The sequence below is a fragment of the Tenrec ecaudatus genome, chromosome 2 (assembly GCF_050624435.1).
Source record: "Tenrec ecaudatus isolate mTenEca1 chromosome 2, mTenEca1.hap1, whole genome shotgun sequence".
In the NCBI taxonomy this organism is placed as follows: Eukaryota; Metazoa; Chordata; class Mammalia; order Afrosoricida; family Tenrecidae; genus Tenrec; species Tenrec ecaudatus.
The window spans coordinates 261,258,866-261,281,872 of record NC_134531.1 but is presented as its reverse complement, the minus strand read 5'-3'; the positions used below and the strand labels follow the sequence as shown (position 1 = coordinate 261,281,872).

Genomic DNA, 23,007 nt, shown 5'->3' with positions numbered 1-23,007 from the left:
TATGTATTATTACAGCATATAGGAAGGACACTGATGTAGTAAATCAGTGATTGTCAGCTATTGAACCAACAGTTCAATAATCTTGGTGTAGCTGTCTTCTGCTTCTTGGGACACCATGATATTTCAGTCTTAGTCTCTGGTTACAAGTGTGCTTGAGGGTAGAGCTCATTTTACCTTTTGGAGTTTCCATATCGTATCTCCCTGGTACAGTCTTTGGAACATGTTGTGTACCTTGAAGATTCAGGTTTCAATGCTCCCTTGTTCTGTGGCAGTTGGCCTGGGTCCCCCAAAATCTTATTCTTGAGTTTCTTTCCCATTCAGTACCATCAAAAGTGTTAGCATTGTATTAAGTTTTAATAAAACTCAATTTTCCATTCAATTTCTTCTTTGACATTTGTATTCTTAGCAGTCCATTCTGATCTCATACTTAGAAAATATTTATTGAGTACCTATTATGTGCTAAACACTGTGTTCTTTAACAGTAGTAGTACAAAGGGAAATCCTTTGCCATTGTGAAGCTCACATTCTAGTATAGGGACAGAAATACTGTACAACAAAACTCTGTACCTTAGAGTACATTCAAATGCCAGAGTAACTTAAAGCAGGGAAACGGATGTCAAAAAAGCATGGAGAAGCTGTACGTTTTAAATGGGTGGTGCGGGAGTGCTTTGCAGTGATAGCAGTTGAGCACTGACACTGGTAACCTCTGAAGGATTTGAAGTAGATGAGCGTCAGTGTTTTCACTTCTGGTTTTAAATGTAGAAAAACAAACATTGTGAAGGGCTATATCCTCTACTCGTGAGTAGAATTATTTTTTAGTTATAAAAATTTCCTAATGGAGAGTGAATAGTTTTATACCTTTTTCTACCTTCTGATCTGAACTCTGAACATACTTAATCTAGTGGAATTCTAAACTTTTAAAAAAAATGCCTATGGTGCCATTTCTGTCTTTTTTTTATTTTAATGCTGTGGTTTCCACTTTCTTTAAAATGTCTTGACCCTCTGTTTCCTACGTTGTAGGTGAAATTTCAGCATTTTTCTCATGTTAGCTTTATCCGGAGAATCTACCTTCATCCTCTGAGCTGAGCTATTATTGTTATTTCTCATCATGTACCTTACATTTACTCAGCTTTTGAACTCTTCAGGGCTTGACAAGGCCTTGGTAATCCAATTCAAATACCACCTTTTGAAATATTTGTGTGTGGGGGGTGTTTTACTAATGCAAACACATGGTTCACGTCTACTCATCTTTTACACAGGTTTATACCAGTTTAAGATGGTACTGTTTCTCCTTGAAAGGTTTGCCACAGTTAAAGGTAACAGGCAAAAACTGTTAATCTATGCAATCATGCAACAGTAGCGGTCTACAAGTAGATACTCTGAGTAGACAGGCTGCACATATGGGGGAGAGATTGTGGGAGGGTACCCATGAATATATGTGTATAGAATCTTTGACAGAGGATATTTATATACGTAGAATTACTTTCGGCACAAGTAATCCAGGTATGATGTGGTGCAGTGCACGGGGGGATAAAGTTGTGAAAACTGAGACATAACCAGACACCTTTCAGGAACAATTAACTGGGCCTGAGAGATCAGACCATCGTCTTGCGGGCACTGAGGTCAATTGACATGAAAGTTCACAAAACCACTGTTTATATCCTACTTTGGGGAAGTGACTAGGTCTTAGAGGCTCGTGAGTAGCTTTCTAAGGTATAACTAGTGGTTTCTCCCTGCTGAGAGGAAAGACAAGGTAAAAATCTGAAGACACCGGCACATAATCAGTCCATTGAACGAATGTGCTACTCAAACATTAGTCCCCACAACCCCGAGACCTGAAGTATGCGATGATCCCAAGCTACCGGCTGTTCTGAAGAGGATCACATTAGAAGATACTGGGTAGAGTGGAAAAAATATGTTGACCAGAACTCAAAATCAAAAAAGTGGCAGGCTTACGTGTCAGATAGACTGCTGAAATCCCTAAGGCCTTTATCGCCCTTCAGATCTGGAAGGAAAATCACTTCTGTATTTGAATGATCAATGATTTGATATCCACAGGGAGGAATTTATCCAATAACAAAATTAGCAAAGGAAAGGATTAGGAAAGATGAGAAGTGGAAACTGGAAACACAGGGAGGAATCTAGGGGAGAGTGATGGTATGTGGGGGACTGCAGTAGATGAATTAGATTGTATATGCATTGTTGAATGTAGAAATTTTGTGCTTACCTTGTAATCCACTTTTATCTTCATTAATTTAAAATAGTCTATTATATCTTGTTATTGCCTGACTTCCTTCCTGTAAGGACGTTTTGTAACTATAGTGCTTAGTTGTCTTTTTGTTTGGAAGTTGTCTTCATTTACCAATCGATGTCTTTGTTACCTATTTTCAATCTTTTTTTTTTAATTAATTAATTAATTTATTTATTTTCCTATTTTCAATCTTGTAGGCTTGTTTTATTTCTGAAATTTATGTATTTGGGTCTGTTTCCAAAGAAACATGATAGCTCATGTGGGTTAAGAGGTGGGCTAATAACTGAAAAATTGGTGCCTGAAACCTAGCCACTATTCATGGAAGAAAGATGAAGCAATCTGCTTCTATAAAGATTTAGAGCCTCAGAACCCTTACCTATATTGTCACTATGATTCAAAGTTGACTCAGTAACAGTGAGTTGTTTTGTTTTGAGTGTATTTGTTGTCGTACATGTTAATTTGAAGTTGTCTGATATTAGTAGTTCTCTGGCCTAAGATCTTCCTTTATATTTCTTGTAAGGCTAGTCTAGGTTTTACATATTTTCTTAATATTTCATACCAGAGTTTTATATATGTCGTACCATTACCTTCTTGCATGGTTTCTGCCAAGAAGTCAGAATCTAGTTGTATTTGTTCCCTTTATATATGCAATATTTTATTTTCCTGAACTGTGCTCAAGATTTTTTATCTTTGATTTTTGGAACATTTGTTTATTAATGTTTCTGTGCTTTTCTTTTGGAGTCTTGACCGCTTAGGGCTTGTTGAGCTTATTGGTAAGCTTTGGATCCATTTTTCATATAAGGGAAGTTTTCTCGTAGTATATCTTGGAGAATTTTGTGTGTTTTCTATGAATCTCATGTTTTGAATTACTTGTTGTGCATAAAATATTCTTCTTAATGGTGTCCACATAATTCTTCTTCATTAGTTTTTCTGATTATTCTCCTAACATTGTTTTCAGGAGATGCACCCTCTATTTCACTGATTTTTGCTTTTCAATGATTCTACTCCTTTGTTTTTCAATGTATTATCAGCTTTTAAAATTTCATCGTTAATTTGCATATCTAGTTGCTGTTACAATGGCTTCTAAATGTCTGTTTTGTCACTCTGTTTTTGTATTGTCTTCCTAAGTTCTTCTAGTGTTTTGTCAGTATTTTCCTTTATCGCTACATAAAAATCTTTTGAGTTTGTAATCTGGTGGTTTCAATATTGTTTCTTCCTTTAGAAAGTGTCTTGATTCTTTATTTTGTTGGAGTCATCTTTTTGTATTCTTTTGGGTGAGTTGATATTGTCTGCTATTTCCCAGGTGTTGGGTGTTGTTATATTTAGTTATTGATCATATGTTCTTTTACTGAGTCTTGATATTTTTCTCTATCTGGGCAGTCGCCACATGTCTCTAGATGGAGAGTAACAGCTAGGTGTGTTGAGTGCGTGCCCTTTTTTCTCACCCTTGAACGTATGAGGGCAATTTGGATGGGCATTGGTTGCTGTGTGTTGTAAATCCAGTCGTACAATTGTGTGGGTGGAGTGCTGATTTTGGTGGGTGTAGCTGACTAATTTAGGCAGGGTAATTCCCTCTATCTAAATTGGGGTATTAGTGGTGAACCAGTATGTATGTGGTTGCATACACATTGCCTCTTCCCAAGTGAAAGGGAAAGACAAGGGAGGTACACATGTGCTGTGTTGCCTCCAGCCAGAGGAGAGAGGGTGCTCATTTGGGGGAGTTAGCTGCCAGTATCTCACCAACGCAGTCTGTCACTGCTAACCTAGTTCAGCAAGAGGGAGCGACTAGGTGAGCAGTCAGCATCATTCCTTAGCAGCCTATCACTGTTTAGCTGGCTCAGCAGGCAGGGGGAATGTGGCAGCTAGGCAGCCATCACTTGACTTGGTCATGTGTTGGGGAAGGAGGATCTCAAACCAAGTTCCTCAACAGTTGAGGCTTCAGGAATCAGGGTCAAGTTTATCAGTTTGTTGGACTGTGGTGTGACTTGTGTGTTGCTGTGATACTGAAAGATTTGTTACTAGCATTTCAAACAGTAAGTAGTAGGGTCACCCATAAATTGATTATGTGAGCTACCCTTAAAATCATGAAAAGTATTCAAATAATTAACTTGGAAACAAATTACATCCCGTAACATAATTAATATAAGTAATAACCAATTTAAAACACCATACCAGAAATATTTTTGCTGTTAAGATCTAGTCTGACATAGAAGCTCTTGACACTCAAAGATATTATTTTAGTTCTGTTCTTCATATTTTCTATTCCCATAAATAAATGTAGTGTTACTCAGGTTAAAATAAAATAAGGAAATTAGGTTAAATACTATCAGATTCAGTTCAATATATCAAAAAGTGTTAATATAATTATTACTACATTCAAATTTAAAACATTCTCTTTTTTCTTGTACTACTTATTATTCAGTCCCCTCACCCCCGACCCCCAGCTGATTACACCCCGAGGAACCACTTACCACAACTTACCCATTCCTTTATAAATGCACCCATCCTGGATGTCATACTAAATCCACACAAAAATACAAAACAGTCAAAAAGCTAACAACAATCACAGAATAAAATAAAGAAAACAGTTGGGAAGAGAACAGAAAAATTTTAAAACTAGAATATCTTTTATTTATTTTTTAATAAATCATTTTATTGGGGCTCATACAACTCTTATCACAATCCATACATACATGAATCGAGTAAAGCACCCTTATACATTCGTTGGAATCAGCTCATTTTCCTTTTTTCTCTCCCCATCCCGCTTCAATACATGAATTACTGACTTGTTCAGGTTAAATCTTTAAGTGACTGAACACTTTACAAAACTGTGGGGTTGGTGGTAAGGCAAAACTTTCAATAGCATTCATTGACAGTGGCAGAACCACTGTATTAAGAATAATATCTATCTTAATAAAGGAAGAGAAGGGTATTGAGTTTGAAGTTGAGCTCTATTCACTTAGGGCGTTTCCACATTGAGTCCTTCCTTCTGGTTTGGCTTATGTAGACTTATGCATTTTGAAAACATAGAGTCTAAGTGTCTCAGAAGTCTGTAGCACATAGTGGGTCTCCCAGGGTTGAACAGAAACTTGGTCTAAAGTGTCCAATTAATTTCCTTATTTTATGGATAGAAAACTAAGCTGCAGCAGAGTTGAGGTTTAATAGAAGCTGAATGAGGGTCTAAGCCTTATTCTTACCACAACACTGTTTATAGTATACTATATTCATGATACATATTGATAACAAACATGTAATTGGAGTGATGTATGTGGCAAAAGAGTAAATTAAAATGTTTGTTTATGCTACTATTTTAAGAATTTCATTAATCCAAAGTCTTAAAAAGTTTTTCGATTGCCTGGATGGAGAGAATGGGGATAATACATCTTAATTTAGTTAATGTAAATGATAACAGATGTGACTAATTAGTATCTCAGATTAACAGTATCTAGAATTTGATCCCACACACTTGTAACTTTTAGAGTTTGCACATATATCTCCAATATGTGCATATTTTATTATTTATGCGCATATAGGAGTACACAATAAAATAAAAATATATGAATATACACATAATATAAAACATTTAGAACAAAATGTTTTAAATTAAGCATGGTAAAGCTTTTAATGATACCAATATTCCCTATTTTTGAAAAATGTATCACTGTTAAATTCAATGTTCATATCTAAATTCCATTTACTCTGATAGTATGTTTTCAGTTGCTGTCATAGGTGAAAAATACCAATGGTAGATGGACTAAAAATATTTTCTAGATTATGTTTAATTATATAATTATACAATTATATAATAAAGTTTTATTGAAAATTTGACCACTAAACTTATATTATGTGAAAATAAGTTAGTGTTTTCTTGACTACTGCACATTTTCAGTAAGTGGGTTAAAAAGCCATTAAAATGTTTGAGATACAAGATTTATTTTAAACAGAAAATTCTGGTTTAATATTTTACAAGCCCTCCCCCCACTCCCTCACCCCCCCAAAAAAAGATTTTACAAGGTCTAGATTTGCATTGGGTTATTCTTTGGGTGGCATAATCGCAAGGTCAGCTGTTTGAAATCACCAGTCATTCTGCTGGAGAAAGATGAGGCTTTGTACCCCCATAAAGTTTTTATAATTTTGGAAATCTAGAGGGACAGTACTTCTCTTTCCTAATGGGTTGCTATATGTTGTAATTGACTCCATGACAATGAGTTTGAGTTTTTTGAGATATGAACATGGTAGGGTCATACTGGTTTTTGGAATCAACAATCATATTGTGATGTAACCACTTCCCAACTCATTTCAAATTATTTTCTCTGAGAACTTTATTGTCCTAAAAGTCATAACTTTTATTGTTACCTTGCCACCTTTACTTTAAATGTGAAAATTCAGAATATTAAAAAACAAAATGAGTAAGTATTCCTCAGGTGCTTATTACAAGAAAGGACAACAAATTTAGTAGGATGATTATCTTTTTTATGAAAGTTAAAATGAATAATTTATTTAAATTTGACAACTTTTTAGAAAGTTATGCAGGTATCATAAAAAATATTCATCTCCTTTTCATCTCATATTAAAGTGCCAGGTAGTCCCAGACTTGATGGGATTCAGTTAAGATGACTCTGTATAAGTAGTATATCTACTTTAATAAAAAAATTTTTTTCAACATTTTTATTATCAGTATATTTCTAAATCAAATCATTATTTGTCTTTAGGGAGTAGAAAAATTACATATAACTTTACAGTTGTTTTTTAATAGTCATACATTAAAATATACAAATTACCATATATACTCATATATAAGATGAGTTTTTCAGCACATTTTTATGCTGAAAAAGCCCCCCTTGGCTTATACTAGAGTGAGGGTCCCCCTTAACCGTTCTCCAGTGCAGCGTGGCTGTTCTTGGGTCTCTCCCGCTCATCCACGGGTGCTTGCAGCCTCTGTGGGTAGTCCGATGTTTGCTCCTATCACCACTTTTCTCCTGCACGATGACGGTGTTTCTTCTTTCTTGTCTGTGCTGTACTGGGCAAGAATCTGCCCCCTTCTGTGTGCTGGTACCTGGGACTCACCGCATCCTTGTCAGATGATTGTCAGATGAGGCTGCTCTTCTTCTCCCGCTCTTCTCCAGGGCTGTGACCAATGATGGAGCCTTTACTGTCTTACCCGTGCTTGGTCACACCCCTTGCTATCCTCCCAAGCATTGCTGAATACAAGTATCAGTATATCTCTGGTTTTGAATACACAGTGCATTTATTTACAGTACTTAGTCTGCTATATTTTATTTTTATTTTCTTATTAACCCTATCTGGACTCAGTGTTGATTGCTTACATAGAGCAGCCTGTGTTAGGGTTCATAATATACACACTGTGTTGTGTATACACTGTCTTACTGCATGTGTTGTATTAGCACTTTCCATACATATGTGGTAACACTGCGTATGCAGTACTGCAGTGGATGCAGTAACACAGTACGTATACAACACAGCCTGTATGAGCCCTAACACAGCTGTGCATACAGTCTTATTATCACATTCTGGAAATCATCAGCCTATGTTAGGCCTCAAACTATACAAACTGTGTTGTGTACATGTGCTCAGGCAGCATGTAAATTATTGTTGATACCATATTGTTTTTGTTGGCCCTCTTTTCCTTTTACAGAGTTAGTTTACTGTCTTTATTTGAAATAAGTATTCAAAAACATTTAACCTATTGATGCCTCAATGTAATTTTATTGGTATCTATTTTTATTTTGAAAGTTATCAGTAGCTGCTGCTTTTCCCACCCTAGGCTTATACGCAAGTCAATAAATTTTCCCAGTTTTTTTGTGGTAAAATTAGGTGCCTCGGCTTATATTCAGGTTGACTACTACTCGAGAATATACGGTATTTTAAAAACAACCCCCCCCCGTGGGTAGTAGTATGTATATTTCATCAGAACTCAAATATGTCATAATTTTGGAACTAGTTGTACTATAAAGATCTTGATGTTTTTAAATGTACATTTTTGCTTTCACTTGCTGTGATAGTTTGCTTATGAGTAAATCTTATATGTGGTGATCTATATATCTTTTGTGTATACATTTCATTAAAAATAAGTCAGGTATTCTATATTGCTTTTTTAACACAGGTATCTATAAAACCCTATTTTGCATAAAGGTTTTATTCAGAATTTATCTTTATTAAGTCTTTCCTTTGTTTATCTTTGAACAAATTTTCAACTAAAGAAGATGTCAATATTTAGACAACAAATAATACAAAACTCTTTATATGTAGAAGAGTGAGTTGGTACAGATATTCAATATAGGAGAGGATTTAAGTTTATTATAGATTGGGGTGGTCACTGAGACTTTTTAGGGGAAGTGAGATCGGAAAGATAGGATTCAGATATGCTTACAGGAAGTTCTAGGAGAAAGTCAGTGATATGAGAAAAGGCATAGTGGCATAGCAGTTACTCATCTGGCTACTAACCATAAGGTTAGCAGTTCGAAATCACCAGACACTCTTTGGTAGACAGAAGGGGCTTTCTATTCTTGTATAGAGTTATAGTCTTGGCAGGGGCAGTTCTATCCTGTCCTACAGGGTCAGTATGAGGCAGCATTGACTTGATGGCAGAGAGTTTGAGTTAGTTTTGGATGATATGGAAGAAAACAGACTGGAGAAGAGGATTCCTGATGTGCAACAGGTGAATGAGGTTGGAAAAGTTGGATAAGGGTTGATTATAAAGTCATAAAACAGTAGGTGAAGGCATCGAAACTTTAGTGATAATCAGCTGCTGAACTTTATCATAGGGAAACTTGATATGGAATTGCCAGAACATTGATCGACAGCCTATCAGATGTGCTATAATGACCAACTCTATAGTGATATTTCAGGGAAGAGAAGCCATTCTTCTGAGCATAACATTAAACTTAATCCACAAAGGATTCTGAAAGAAATGTGAGAAATGATGTTCAGTTTTACTTAGACCTTGGCAGAGACACAAGGTTGGATGAAAGAAAGGGTCTGTTGGGATTATATTTGGCACAGTGTGTTGAGATCATCGGTCATCTGTGGGTATACATGATATATGGCTTACATGATTTTAGTTAATATGAAAATCCAATTTTAAACATTGTTTAAGTAAATATTCTGAAACTGTGCAATGCCTGTCTACACTAAGAGAAGTAATTTGAGAAGTCCAAAGTGATTTAAATGGTTCTTTAATTATCTTGGATGAATAGCATCCCAAAAGCCACCATGCTATTTAAGGAAGGTGGAAGCAAAACATACTTTCAAACTTTATTCTCCTTCACCCTGTCTTTTTAGAGTCTAGAATGTTGAAAGACTTTTATCATCTGTACTTTCTGCCCCGGACTATTTTCCATAGTAGTGGTCCCCAAATATGTGTACCTGAACCAAGAAATGTACCCGAAATTAGCACTGACATTTTTAATTAATTTTATCATAAAAATGATAATAAGCCGATATTAATTTTCTAATTGAATGATAGGAACAGATTAATATAAATTACAAATAAAGTCTTATAAGAAATTTGCGCTAAATATGGAAGTACAAAGAAGTTTCTAAAAGTTGCTGGTTGAGGTGCTTTGTCCTAGAAATTTTGATTGTGTATCTTTGAACTGGGACTCGCTATCTGTTTATTTCCTTGTTAGTTTTTAGCAAGAGCTCAAAAGTGTTTCTTCAGTCAAGTTTCGGAAGCAGGAAATGGATCTACTTCAGTATACCTTTATTGAGGCTTAAATCTGATCCCAAGTCTCAACTGTATATGTTTGATGCCTTACCTACTTAGGTTTTGACAGCCAGCTAGGTAAATATTGAAGGACTTAGTAACAAAGCTAAGCCTACTAGTGATTCATTGGATGACATCCAGATCACTTTTTTCCTGTACTTAGATTTGATCAACACCCACTTTATATTATCATAGTTTTAGAGGATGCAATCAATAAGAGTAATTTAAGATTTTGTTTTATCTTAAGGATTGATATGGGTAGTTATTTTCAAGCAAGAACTATAGTCTTGTTTCATATATGTTTAAAATAATTGCTGATTAAAAATTAATTTCCTTATTCCTATGAATATTGAAAATTATACTAGCATGTGAAAATACAGAAGTCAATTTCAGGCTAAGACAATTGAGTATCCTAAAATAAATGTTAATTTTAAATGATAAGAAATAATATTAGATATAATGGCTAAAATTTATTGAGTGCTTACTGTATGCTAGGCACTATTCCAAGCACTTTTCAATACTGTATGTAATTTAATCCTTACAATAAGTAGATGTTTTGAGTTTTTAATTTTTTCTTTGATAGTTCACTTCTCAGTGGATTCTAAAAGAAGAAAGAGTTAACTAACTGAAGCCGCACAGAGAAGTTAGATAACTTGCTCATTGTTTATAGAGCTATTGCTAGCTTGCTTGAATTGAGGAAGTCCTGAAATAACTTACAGAAGATACTTCTTTTTATGAGGGTTTTTATAATGAGTTATTTGTAAGGATTCTTTATTTGATTTGATTTTTTTTTTGGTAGTTATTTTTCCCCCAACAGTTTTTGTTGGCACAGATTTTTAATTTTAAACTTGATTATATCTTTGACTTATTTTCTTATTAGAACCAATAAAAACAAACAGTTTAATATGTAGTCTAACAAGGATGCAAAATGTCATGTAGAATTATTTTTTATTCTAAATGGAAATATCCAAAAGATAGCAGAATAAGGCAATTTAATAAACGTTGAAATGTTAATTGCTACTTAAAAGTGTAGCTGGATAATAACTTTAATAGGTAATATTTTAAGTTATTATATATTCTGAAACTTAATTGTTTGCTAAAAGTTTAATATCAGGGGTTCTTAATCACAGAAATAAACTCTTGTGTTTTAATTGATATAATATTAATTTTTTAATATTGCCAACTTTAAGTTTGTACTTTTTTCTTAAGGTTTTAAGATAAACTTGTATTCTTTGTTTCTTGTAAATCTTATACACAGCCTTTCGTTGTTGTGTAATTATGTAAATCTTCTCCACAAAGCCTTTTGTTATTATGTAATGCAATAATTTTATACATAAAACATTTTAAGAGTCAACAGCTAACAAAGAATATAACAAACCAAAAAGTAAAATCTACAAACAACTTTTGTAAATCTAAATCTAATAAGTAGTATAAATTCAGTAAGCCAAGTTCTCTTAAATAATAGTGTTTACAAACATATTCTGTTACTTATATCATAATATAAGCACAAGTGTATAATAGCAAATTCTCTTTTTAAAAATCCAAATGTTAAAAACAAAAATAGTTCTGACCTAATTTATCAACATCATCTAAAAATAATGACAAGTGTGCATATCATAGATTAGGTCCATTTCCTCAGTCTTTCATTTCTTCCTCCTAATATACAAGTTTACTTAATTAATCAAGAGAAATAGAATTTCTTTCTTGAACTTTCTCCCACAAGTAAAGTTAAACATTTGAGATTAGGGCAGGGCACCAGTGTTTACCTTTCAAGACTGGAGTCTGCATAGTCCCTTCTCATTGTCAGGCTCTTGCTTGCTAGTGTTAATAGGAGCTTTATAAGCCCTCATGTATTTTTAATTGAACATTTAGAGTTTCAGTGTTTTGCAACCTGGCTCTTTCCTAAAATTGATGCATCCCTTAAGTTTTTCTTTTAGGTTACACATTATCTCTATTATAATGGGATTGTCTAAGTCCAATTTTGTACATACTGTGTAACCTTTGGCATTAAAGCCTATTTGTGTATTAATGGGGTTTGATACCCTACTTAGGTTACTATTGTAACCCTTTCTCTGTTATAATTTAATAGCTGCCTCATTGATCATCAGTCATTTTATTGACAGTGATGACCATAGTTTAGTTTTTAACCCCTTTAAATTCACAAAGCCAAAATGATTTTTCTCTCCTAGGAATGCCAGAATCACCTCCGCAGATATGGAAATGTGAATCTGGAACTGGTGACTCGAATCATTAGAGATGGTGGTCCATGGGAAGATCCAGTGTTGCAAGCTGTTCTTAAAGCCCAGCCAGCATCTCAGGAGATAGGTACTTCAGGAAATTAAAAATTAAAACCAGCATTTGTGAGAAGCAAACACAATTCATTTTCTAACTAGAGCAGTCATAGTGGTTTTTCTTATTTTATAATATTGAATAACAGTACTGTATTTTTATATGAAGTTTATTTAATCCATTATATTAACCAGGCCTAAGAGTGATTTTTGTCACCAGACTAGGGATATATATTTCTAGATAATGAGAATTGTGAATGTTGCTCTCATTTATTTACAGGATTGCTTTTTGTCAATTCATTTATAATTTTCAATCTGTTTTAAGTAGGAGCACCTAAAAAAAATTTTTTTTTTTTTAATGGAATGCTTCTTACCCAGGAAGGGAAATCCCTGAAGTCTAGAGCACTTTCCATTTTGGTTACTACTGTTGCTTGCCCTCCGCCTAGTTCAATGCTGGTAGAGTAGGCGCTCAATATATGTATTTGTTGAATGATTGTTGGATGAATGAATGATCACATGTTGATTGCACAAGTAAATGAATTTTAAAATTTCCATTTCTAAATACTCTATTGCAGTGTCTCCTGAATTTTAATTTATTAATAGAAGTCAAGTTTTTGCCTGCATGTCTTATCATCTGCATATTTCTTTGACATCACCTTTGTCATAGAACTCCAGATCCATAGTTTTCTTCAGTGGGCCAAAATTTCCTTTTTAGACACTACACTCTGCTAACTGCTTCTAATTATTTCTACTTATTTAAAAATAAATGTTTCCCATATTGAGCTTCAGAGCATTTTGTCTCACCAAAATTTGAAGGTGAGCTCAGAAATAGTGAATTAGCACAGAAGTATGAGAGGACCTATGGAGTGTGGTCATGAGTCAGCCAAAGGAAAAAGACAAGAGTACAAACAAGCCCAGGAACCAGTCAGATATGGTCTGGTGGGAGAAACTCAACTGTGGGCAGGCCAGGATTTTCACGTTTGTCTTAGGTTAAAGAGTGCATTGGGAGTAGACATAAGGAAAAAGGAACTATGAATCTGGGGCTTAGGAAGTAGGTCCCAGATACAAGTGTGGAGGACTATGATGGAAATGCAAAAGAAGATGAAGAAGGAAATGAGATCACAAGTGGCACAGCAAAGAGGTGAACTGGACTATGGGATGGAAGTATGACAAGACTAGGAGGAGAGGGTTGAAACATATTTGGCACGAGTTTAGAGAAAACCAAGGGATAGAAAAGAGGCTTGTGATCAGTTGTGGGTCTTTCAAAGGGGTAACAACTTGAAGAGATGGGTAGGTAGAACTGAGGAGGAAGAGGTTATTGAGGGAAAGGATGAAGAACCAAAGATAAAGGTGGCAAAGGTGACTGACTGGGGGAAACTGAGATTGAGGAATGTAGCAATAAGAGCTATACAAAGAATTTAAAGAGGCATTAAGAGCTATACAAAGAACTTCAAAATGATTGATGACACAGGAACTATTAGGGGAGCTTTTAGGCTCCTCTAAGGGAGAAGCCCTGGTATTATAGTATGTTACATATTGAGCTGACCATGCAAGGACAGTAGTTCAAGCCCATCAGCCACTTCATGGGAGAAAGAAGAGGCTATCTTCTCCAGTAAAGATTTATAAAGAGTTTTACCTTGCCCTTAGGGTAGAATTAAGGGTTACAATGGGCTGGAATTAAGTCAAGGCAATGGGCTGGTTGGTTAAGTAAATGCAAACTTCTTAGCATGAGTTGCCTGCAGGTTGATGGCCTATTAGGAAATCACATGCAAAGAAAACAAACCCTGTATGCTTAATTTTGGAAGAAGCTGCTCTAGAGCCTGGTTAATGTGAATGAAACTCCTTGAGTTGGTAAGGAGGAAGGCAATATCAGACTGAAGGTTTTTATTTTTGTAATGACTCTACAAATCAATGTTTGCTTATCAACGTTTATAAATAGATTCACGAGGCATTAAAAATAATTAAATGGATTTTAGAACTTTCTGATTAAACACACTCAAGTAATAATAATTTCAGATTAAAAAATAATTAGGATATATATCCTTGTTTCTATTCTTCTACTTAATTTTGCATGCTCAGGCAAGTCATTTGATCTGAGAGTTAGTTTTGCAAATTGTGAAACAAGTATAAATATCTATCATAATGTTGTTATATCCAGATAAACTTACATTAGATAAAGGTATTTGTATATTTTAAAATGATATAAAAATAAGTAATCCTATCTGAATATTTTTGGCTTTTCTAAAGAGAAATATACTTATTCAACTTTCTAATTAATTCATATCATTTTTTATAATTCTTCTGAATCAATGTTTTAATGTGACAGATTTAGATTCACCCTTCATTTTACAGTAATTAATAAATAGATAAAGCATGAAATCTTGGGTTAGCAAATAATTCCATTTGAAGTATATTTTGATATATATTAGTGAACTGAAGTAGAAAAAGTTGAGTTTTATATGTATTTTTCAGATTATAATATATTCTTGAGTACTATTTTGGTGTAGCTTTTTGTTTTTCAACTCATGTGGTTGAATATTATTTTCAAAAATAAATTCCTACTAAGAAAACTGTTATTTCATTTAAAAATTAGCTAATCTAATGAAAATACTATATTTCAGTGATAAATTTTATAATAGAGCTTGAGAGGATCTTGAAAGTAATATTATGTTTTCTTTTTAATATAGTGAACAAATACTTAAGTTCTGAAAACCCACTGTTCTTTGAGCTGCGTACCAGATACCTAATTGCTTGTGAACGCATACCAGAAGCAATGGCTCTTATTAAGTCTTGTATAAATCATCCAGAAATCAGTAAAGACTTGTACTTCCATCAAGCACTCTTCACATGTCTATTTATGTCACCTGTAGAAGATCAGATTTTCCGGGAGGTATTGTTTGACACTATTTTTGCCAGTTACTGTTTTAACCCTACATTAAAAAAAAAAGTTATTCTTGCTGTTAAATCCCTTTTTTATAGTACTATATAGGCGTTCAGATTACATGATATAGATGTTCTCTTTTGACATCATTTTTTATGTTCGTGTTGAATTAGTTATACTATGATATTAACATGATGAAAATAATATATATCAGCTAAAAACTGGGAGGCGTTATGATGTTGCTTTTTAAATTACATACTAAAAAACTAAATTCTCATGTTATTTTGTTTTTTTAAGATGATTTTTGTTTTCTTAAAATAGACCTTACATGCTATGGATGTTAAATAATAGTAAAGGGAGTCATTATAAACAATAGCTGTACAAAAAACCTGAAATCATGGAAATATTTTATAGAAACTAGATTTATAAGTAATTTCTCAATGTTTAAGAATATATTGTAATTACCTTTTTAAAATTTACTTTTAATGATATGTTTTTCCTTTTCTCCTGTAGCATTTGTTGGCAACTGATTGTAAGAGCAGAATTGATATCATCTGTAATACTGAAAAGGAAGGCAAGACTATGTTAGCCTTGCAACTATGTGAATCCTTTCTTATTCCACAGCTCCAGAATGGAGACATGTACTGTATCTGGTAAGTATTCACAGTGCACACATTGAAATGGTAAAATGGGGAACAAAAAGGAAATTGGTTAGCAGACTTTGGATTACGTTATTTAAAACATTGTATGAAAATGTTTTTTAGCCCTTTTAAAATATGTTGTCCAAGGAAGAGTAGTAGGCTCTAAGAAACAGACATTAACAAGTACTAGTTACACCAGAAATTGACAGAACAGATGGCTAGGTATGTACTTTATAATGAAACAATTCTGTAAGTTGAGGTATTGATTATTTTAAATATTAAAAACTATTTAAAGTTGTTGGTAGAAGTATACAAATCTCAATCTGACCACTGTGTGGTGTGAGAACATTATAAGTACTATCAGACAGTACATGTATAATAGTTATAAAAGATTGAAACAACTTCTGCTTCCCTCCTCCTTCCTACTCACATACATAACACACAAAAATTACATATTACTTTGACATTCCATTCTTTGACCTGAAAATCTTAAGGGAAATTACATTTGTAAGCTTTACTCTCAAATAGGCATGAGCTATAAGAATCTTTTTCTAATTTACACTTTTGAATTTTAAAATTATCCTTAAAAATAGTCTCTTAATGGAAAAGAGGATTTTTAAAGACAGACTCATGCAGTATTCTTTTTTTATAGAATAGATTAAAATCTTCAGACTCGGTGAGATAGCTAAATTAAAAGAACTTTATCTGGACTCAAGTAAACTTGTCTTCTAGGAGAGTATACTCTTATGCTGGCTTTTATTACATTATTGTGTAAATTAAAATTTCAGTTGGAGAGAAGAGCAATTGGAAAGAATGAGATACTTTTAAAAAGTTTTTGAGGTATTAGATGTTTTTGATATGTTGTTACTCTGTATTGGAATATAATCACAACTTTTATAATAGATCTTATCCTATGTGGATAGAAATGCTCCCTGCTCCTGGGCCCTATTGAAGACACTTAAATAAAACATTACAAATCTTTTCCATGTTTATATGTTGTTGAGTTATGATTCCTACTTAGAGCAACTTTCTTACAGCCAGTGAGTTGATGCCCAGCCATAGTCACCTTCTAGAACAGGACAGAACTACCCTGTTCGTCTTCCAAGACTAACTTCATGGGAGTAGAAAGCCCCATCTTTCTTTCCTGTTAAGCAGCTGGTGGTTTCAAACTGCTGGTCTTGCAGTTAGCAGCTCAACACATAACCAATATGACACCAGGGATACTTACAGCAACCTAATGTACAACCTAATGAAACACAACCTAACAAAACACTTCGCAAGCCCTGTGCCATGTCCCAATTACTCCTATGTTGGAACAGCCACTAGGTCAACCTGTCTTGTTGCGAGTCATCTTTTTTGCTGAACCACTGCTTTATCAAGCATGATGTTGTTCTCCATGCTCAAAGTACATAAGACAAAGTCTGGCAATCTTGCCGACCTTCTAAGAAACATTCTGGCTGTACTACTCTGACAGATTTGCTCGTTCTTCTGGCAGTCCATGGTGTCTTTATTTGTCCTTCTGACTTCCCTATTGCCCAGCTTTTTAGGTATAGAAACCAGTTGAATTAGGTGCACCTTGGCATTCCAAGTGACCCCATTGCTTTTTAATGCATGAGAGGTCTTTTGTAGATTTGCCTAAGCAATATACCCTTGGATTTCCTGGCTGCTGCTTCCACGGTCACTGTGGGCCCAGATAAAATGAAACACTTGGACAACTTCTGTATTGATCAAGTTATGAAGAGTTTTGTTTTCTTGATGTTAGGATGTATTCCATATTGAATGCTGTATATAGTCTTTGAAATATATAGATTGGATAAGTATGGTGAAAGGGTATAAGACTGATACACACCTTTCCTGATTTTAAGACAAGCAATATCCATTTGTTTTGTTTGAATGACTGCCTCATGATCTATATCAAGTTCTTATTGAGCACAATGAAGTGTCCTGGATATCTCAGTTTTGCAACATTATCCATAATTTGTTATGAACCACACAGATGAATGTGTTTACATAGTAAAACAAACAAAAAGCAAACATAAACTAATTATATTCTCCTTCCAACCAAAATATTTCTGACATTAGCAATGTCCTCTTCAGAACCTGACTTTCTATCCTCAACTAGAGTCATATGTTTAAAAATAAAGTAAACCACATACATGCAAACAAACAAAACCAGAAAAATGTATAGTGGTTATAAGTTAGGCTGCTAACTGCATGGTCAGCAGTTTAAAAACTACCACCCACTCCTTGGGAGAAGGTCAGGGCTATCTACTCCCATAAAACGAGTCTCAGAAACCTATAGGGCAGTTCCACCTTGCTCTGGAGGGTCTATCTTAGTCGGCATCAATTTGATGGCAGTAAAGTTTTCTTGGCTTAATTTCTAGTCTTTAGAAATCTTAAAAATAGAAAGTGGATCCTGGCCCTGTAAGAGTAGAAACTGTGACTCTCTGACTGACTAGAAAGGACCCCTGGGCCTGCTTTTGCCTTTTCTTCTGAGTAGACTAGGTTGGATTGCCGTACCTTTTTCTACTCCTCCCTGTTTCGGAGTGCTGTGGTCTTTCTCTTTTGAAAGCTGATTTTCACTGTAGCCTAAAGATTATTTCCGTCCTACAAGGTCTGGTGCTCTGTTCCATCTTGGCTTTGGCCCCTTTTTTGTGGACGGGATCTGATACATAGTACAGTTTTGTTCTTATGTCTAAGACAATGGGGAAAGCTTCTAACTCCACTTTTCTTTCACCATCGTTACTACTACTGCTACTACTGCTAATCACAGTTGCTGATATTCTATGCTTTTTATTTTCTGTAATCTCATGTAATACAACACCTTTATGGGGTAGATATTATGCGCAAACTTGGGCAGCCATATTCACAGACATTACTATTAATAATGCATACGTGTCAAGTGTAAAAGATTGGGGTGGAGGGGTGGCTATTATTGATCCTGATACAGCCTGTTCCTCAGCACTAAATAACATATATGGGATGCATGCTGTGTTGGTGTTTTCTTCCTAACAGACTCTATGCTTGGTTAAATAGAATTGAAAATTCTATTTTAACCCATTTTGGTATTCTCAAAGAAGAATATTTGTGATTTTCAATTTTTTAATTTTTATAAAAGCCAATGTTCATGCAAAACCTAAGATCTCAAGTTGTAAACCAGAAAGTTAAAATCCATATTGGTATTCTCTGGCAAGCTTACTGATCTTAGATTGTGCTTTGATTGATTGATTGATTGAAGTTGTTTTTAAAACAAAGTTTTTCCCTGCCTTAACAAAGATTTTCTGAAAAGAATAAATGTGTGCATGCATGCTTGTGTGTGTATGTGCAAGAGAGAGAGCGAGCAAGCGAGCGAGCGGGTAGGGGCCATCGATTGGTAAATTGAACTCTTCAAATTACTTTTCACTACAAGTTGGAGAATAAATATTTGTTGGTATATTAATAGAATAGCTTTCCCATGATTTTCAACTATCATTAAATCTGTTGGATATACCATATCTTCTTAGTACAGATTTGTTTTACTTCTTCCACCCCTCCACCCCCATTTCCTATTTAGAATGTCCACGATACATATTTTTAAACTGTTTAAAATTTCTGTTACCATCTTCTTAATGCTCATTTAGGAATATAATTTATGCTAGAATTGTAAATTAATAAATATTTACTGAATAAGCTCCAGTGCATAGAACTATGAAGATTGTAAAGACAATGAGACAAAGTAGGAAGTTAGTTATCTATTGACACCCAGTATACTTTTCTTTGATCTCTCCTGTAGTGGAGATGTTGGATAGGATGGCTCTTCTCTTTTTATATTTAAGAAAGCTGTGGACAAAACAAAATGATACACAGTGCAATACAGAAATAGAATTTATACTAGTCAGTTTAGGGGACCGAAGGAGTTTATTCCAAGAATACTGGACAGTGATTGCAGGATCTTGAGGCTGTTGCATTTTTCAGATTATCTTCTGTTTCTCTTCTCTGCCTGTTGACTTCAATATCTCCTACTATCGACCAACAGGAACTCCAACAGTCTCTAAGCTTAATAGGCTAGTTTAGAGTCCGTAGGGCCCCTTTCTGGCTCTTGAATCAATAAGTAGACTACAGAAGAGCCAGGACGGGTCAAATAAGAGATATTACCACTCAGGTTTCACTTCTGGGATTTAGGGCTATTTCTCACCGTGACCTTAGGTAGTACCACTTCAGTGATTCCAAATTTGACATTTAGTCATTATCTCCACTATATGGTGGTATCATCAACGAGATTGACAATATCTTAATAGATGGGGTAATAGGCTGTGTTAGACCGGGTTGACTAGAGAAATAAATCCAGAGACTTTCATATGTGTATAAGAGAGAGCTTTATATCAAAGAACAATTGTATATTGAGAAAACATCCCAGCCAGTCCAGATCAAGTTCATAAGTCTGATACTAGCCCATAGGTCTGATGGTGGTCCATAAATTCCTCTTTAGACTTAAGCAGCACATACAGTGATGCCCAATGAAGGAAGATCACAGGCCGGTGGGTGGAAAGTCTTATGGATCTACTGGTGGTGGAAGCAGCTCAGCACTGGCGCTGGTTCCTCCAGCTCTCGAGTGTCACCTCCACAGGAGGTAAAGCAGAGAGAGAGAGTTTGGCCCACCTTCAGCTTGAAAGAGAGAAAGTTCCCAGAATCCTCTTGAGAAGGTCACACCCACAAGGAGACATTATCAAGGTGTGATCTGATGGAGAGCCTAGACTTCACCCTTAAACCTGTTTAATAAGTTGACATGAAATTATGCAGCTACCACATAGGCCCTATATCAGTGTAGAAAAGGTAGTACAAGAATCAATAGGAGGCTTAGGTTAAAATCTAGTCTGAAGTAGGTGTTACTTTAGTTTGAGTTTATTCATGAAAAGACTTCATGAAAATAGGCATTTGAGCATTTCATAAAGATTTTGAAAGGTAAGCTCATCTTAGAAAATAAAGTATTTTAAAAATAGAGTGATCAGCATAAACAAAAGTGAAACTAATTGCAGTGTGAAGGCCTAAGGAGTGCCCGGGATTCAGACCCAGATTTTTTCTGTCTACAAAATCCCTGTTTTTGTTTATATTAACACTGTATCACCTAGTGAAGTAAATAATACATTAAATGATTGGTGATACTAGAAATAGATGAATTTAGCAATACTGTACAGTACGTATGTAAGATTAAAGGCCTAAATTAAGATGGGAAGAAGGGCATGCTGTCAGAAGGAACGCAGACTGGAAATAAATCAGTCCAACAAGTGAGAAGAGCGCTAGTGTCACTGACTCAAGAATCCATTTTGTAGATATATATGCTGGTTTTTATATCATTCTGTTAAATTGATAACAACCTAAATTGAAATACTCAGGGATGTAACTTGGGAAGTAGTCAGAGCTTAACAGTTTGGAGGAAATTGTGAAGCCACTTGTGTTTTTTAAAAGAGTATGTGTGATTAAGAAGTGGGTGTTCTATAGAAACATCCACATAGCTCATATGAGATGCAGGTAGAATTCTTATTTTTTATATGTCGCTTACAGTCATTTTCTGTTTTGTGTTTTTTTGTATTTTCTTCCAAAGTAAATTATGCATGTCTTCATGATTGCCAACCAAGCTGCGGTTAACTTTAACATTTCTATGCGCTAGGCTCAAAATCATATTCAGTTAAAAAAAATTTAAAATTTGTAATGAGTTATTGCAAAAACTTTAGATTATGATGCTTTACACAATTTTATTAAGTTTTAGATAATTTTGGTTTGCTAACATGTGTGCTAGTAAATATGTCAATCATACCTCACTGTTTATCTTTACCTCAAAACCTAAAAGCACTTTATCCATGAATTTTAACCTTACTGTATTTTAGAAAAGAATCTATTTATGTCACACTTTAAGTAGTCCATAGTTCAAAAGAACTGTATCGTAGTGGAAAAACAAATGATCTTACTTAACATAAAATTTCATGTTCTATAGATTTTGTAGAGCAATACTGTTACATACTTACAGTTTTAATCCAATTTAGTATCTTCATAGATTAAAATGAAAAAGAAATTTCCTGTTTTTTGGAGAGTTTACACTGATTTTAAAATGTGCAAATAAGATGTTAGGTCAAGATTTATTTTTGTTTTGAGGTATTATGATTAATTTTGGTTGGTTATAGAATATCTCGATCAACTAGACATCTCCTAGGCATAGTACCATGTGATTGGAATTCACTTCTTATCACTAGAAAATTAGCAAGTTCTGAGCTCTCTTTGTCCTAGCTTCTGTTAGTCTCATGTGAGTAGTAGAGTAAGTTTGGGGATTTCATACACACTTTGTATACATCTCAGCCTGTGGACCACAGGATCAGGGAAAGGTAGCTAAAGTTTGTATTTGAATAAACTGTATTTTTGATATTTCTCTTTTTTCTCATTTACAGGGAGTTGATTTTCATATGGAGCAAACTACAGCTTAAATCTAATCCTTCAAAACAAGTTTTTGTAGATCAGTGCTACCAGCTTTTAAGAACAGCAACTAATGTGAAAGTCATATTTCCTTTCATGAAAATCATTAAAGATGAGGTAAATAGGATATATTTATCCCTTGCCGCTTAAATTGAATTTAAATGACAGTTCACTGAAATGCAAATCTTTGACAATAAAATTTATTTGATTATAAAATTGAAGGGGAGAGGATTTTAAGTTCACATTCTCAACATACTCATCTTTTCCTACTCGCTGCCCTTGCTCCAAGGTCCCAAAATGTTACAAAGAGTATGCACAGTGAAATAACTGAAAAAAGAGAAAGAAAAAAAAACAGTTTATTAACCTATAGAATTGGGTGGTGATTGCTTCTATAAGACTTAAGTAAACTTAGGTTTAGATTCTTAACTAATTTGTAAATGAAATTATACGTAATACCTATCTGCTCAGAATCATAGAGTTTATGTAGAAAGCAAATGAATTTTAAGGAATGATGTTAAAAAGTTCTGCTTTGGGGAACCTATGGACAGGTTTTTAAAGTGTTTACTTGAAGTAAATGTAACAGCATATTAGTCCTGATTTTAGTTGCTTTGGGCCCACTTGCAAATACAGTTCTACAAAAGAAACTTAGATAGCCATGAAAATGGATCCAAAGTCCTTTAACTATCCTCATAAATAATTAACAACCTAATATAAACACAGGGAAAAGCCATCTTACATTTAGGTAACTATTTAGCTAAAACTACAATTATAAATAA

The 23,007-nt window shown here is 34.4% G+C and overlaps 1 protein-coding gene across 1 annotated transcript in view; it reads left to right on the top strand.

Annotated features, from left to right (window-relative positions):
- Positions 1 to 23,007, top strand: part of ZNF654 (zinc finger protein 654) — a 58,262-nt gene that overhangs the window by 26,366 nt on the left and 8,889 nt on the right. The window contains exons 4-7 of the mRNA XM_075542448.1: positions 12,167 to 12,302; positions 14,953 to 15,155; positions 15,660 to 15,799; positions 22,207 to 22,348. Of these exons, the coding sequence (XP_075398563.1) occupies positions 12,167 to 12,302; positions 14,953 to 15,155; positions 15,660 to 15,799; positions 22,207 to 22,348 (621 nt within the window). The remainder of the gene's footprint in view (positions 1 to 12,166; positions 12,303 to 14,952; positions 15,156 to 15,659; positions 15,800 to 22,206; positions 22,349 to 23,007) is intronic.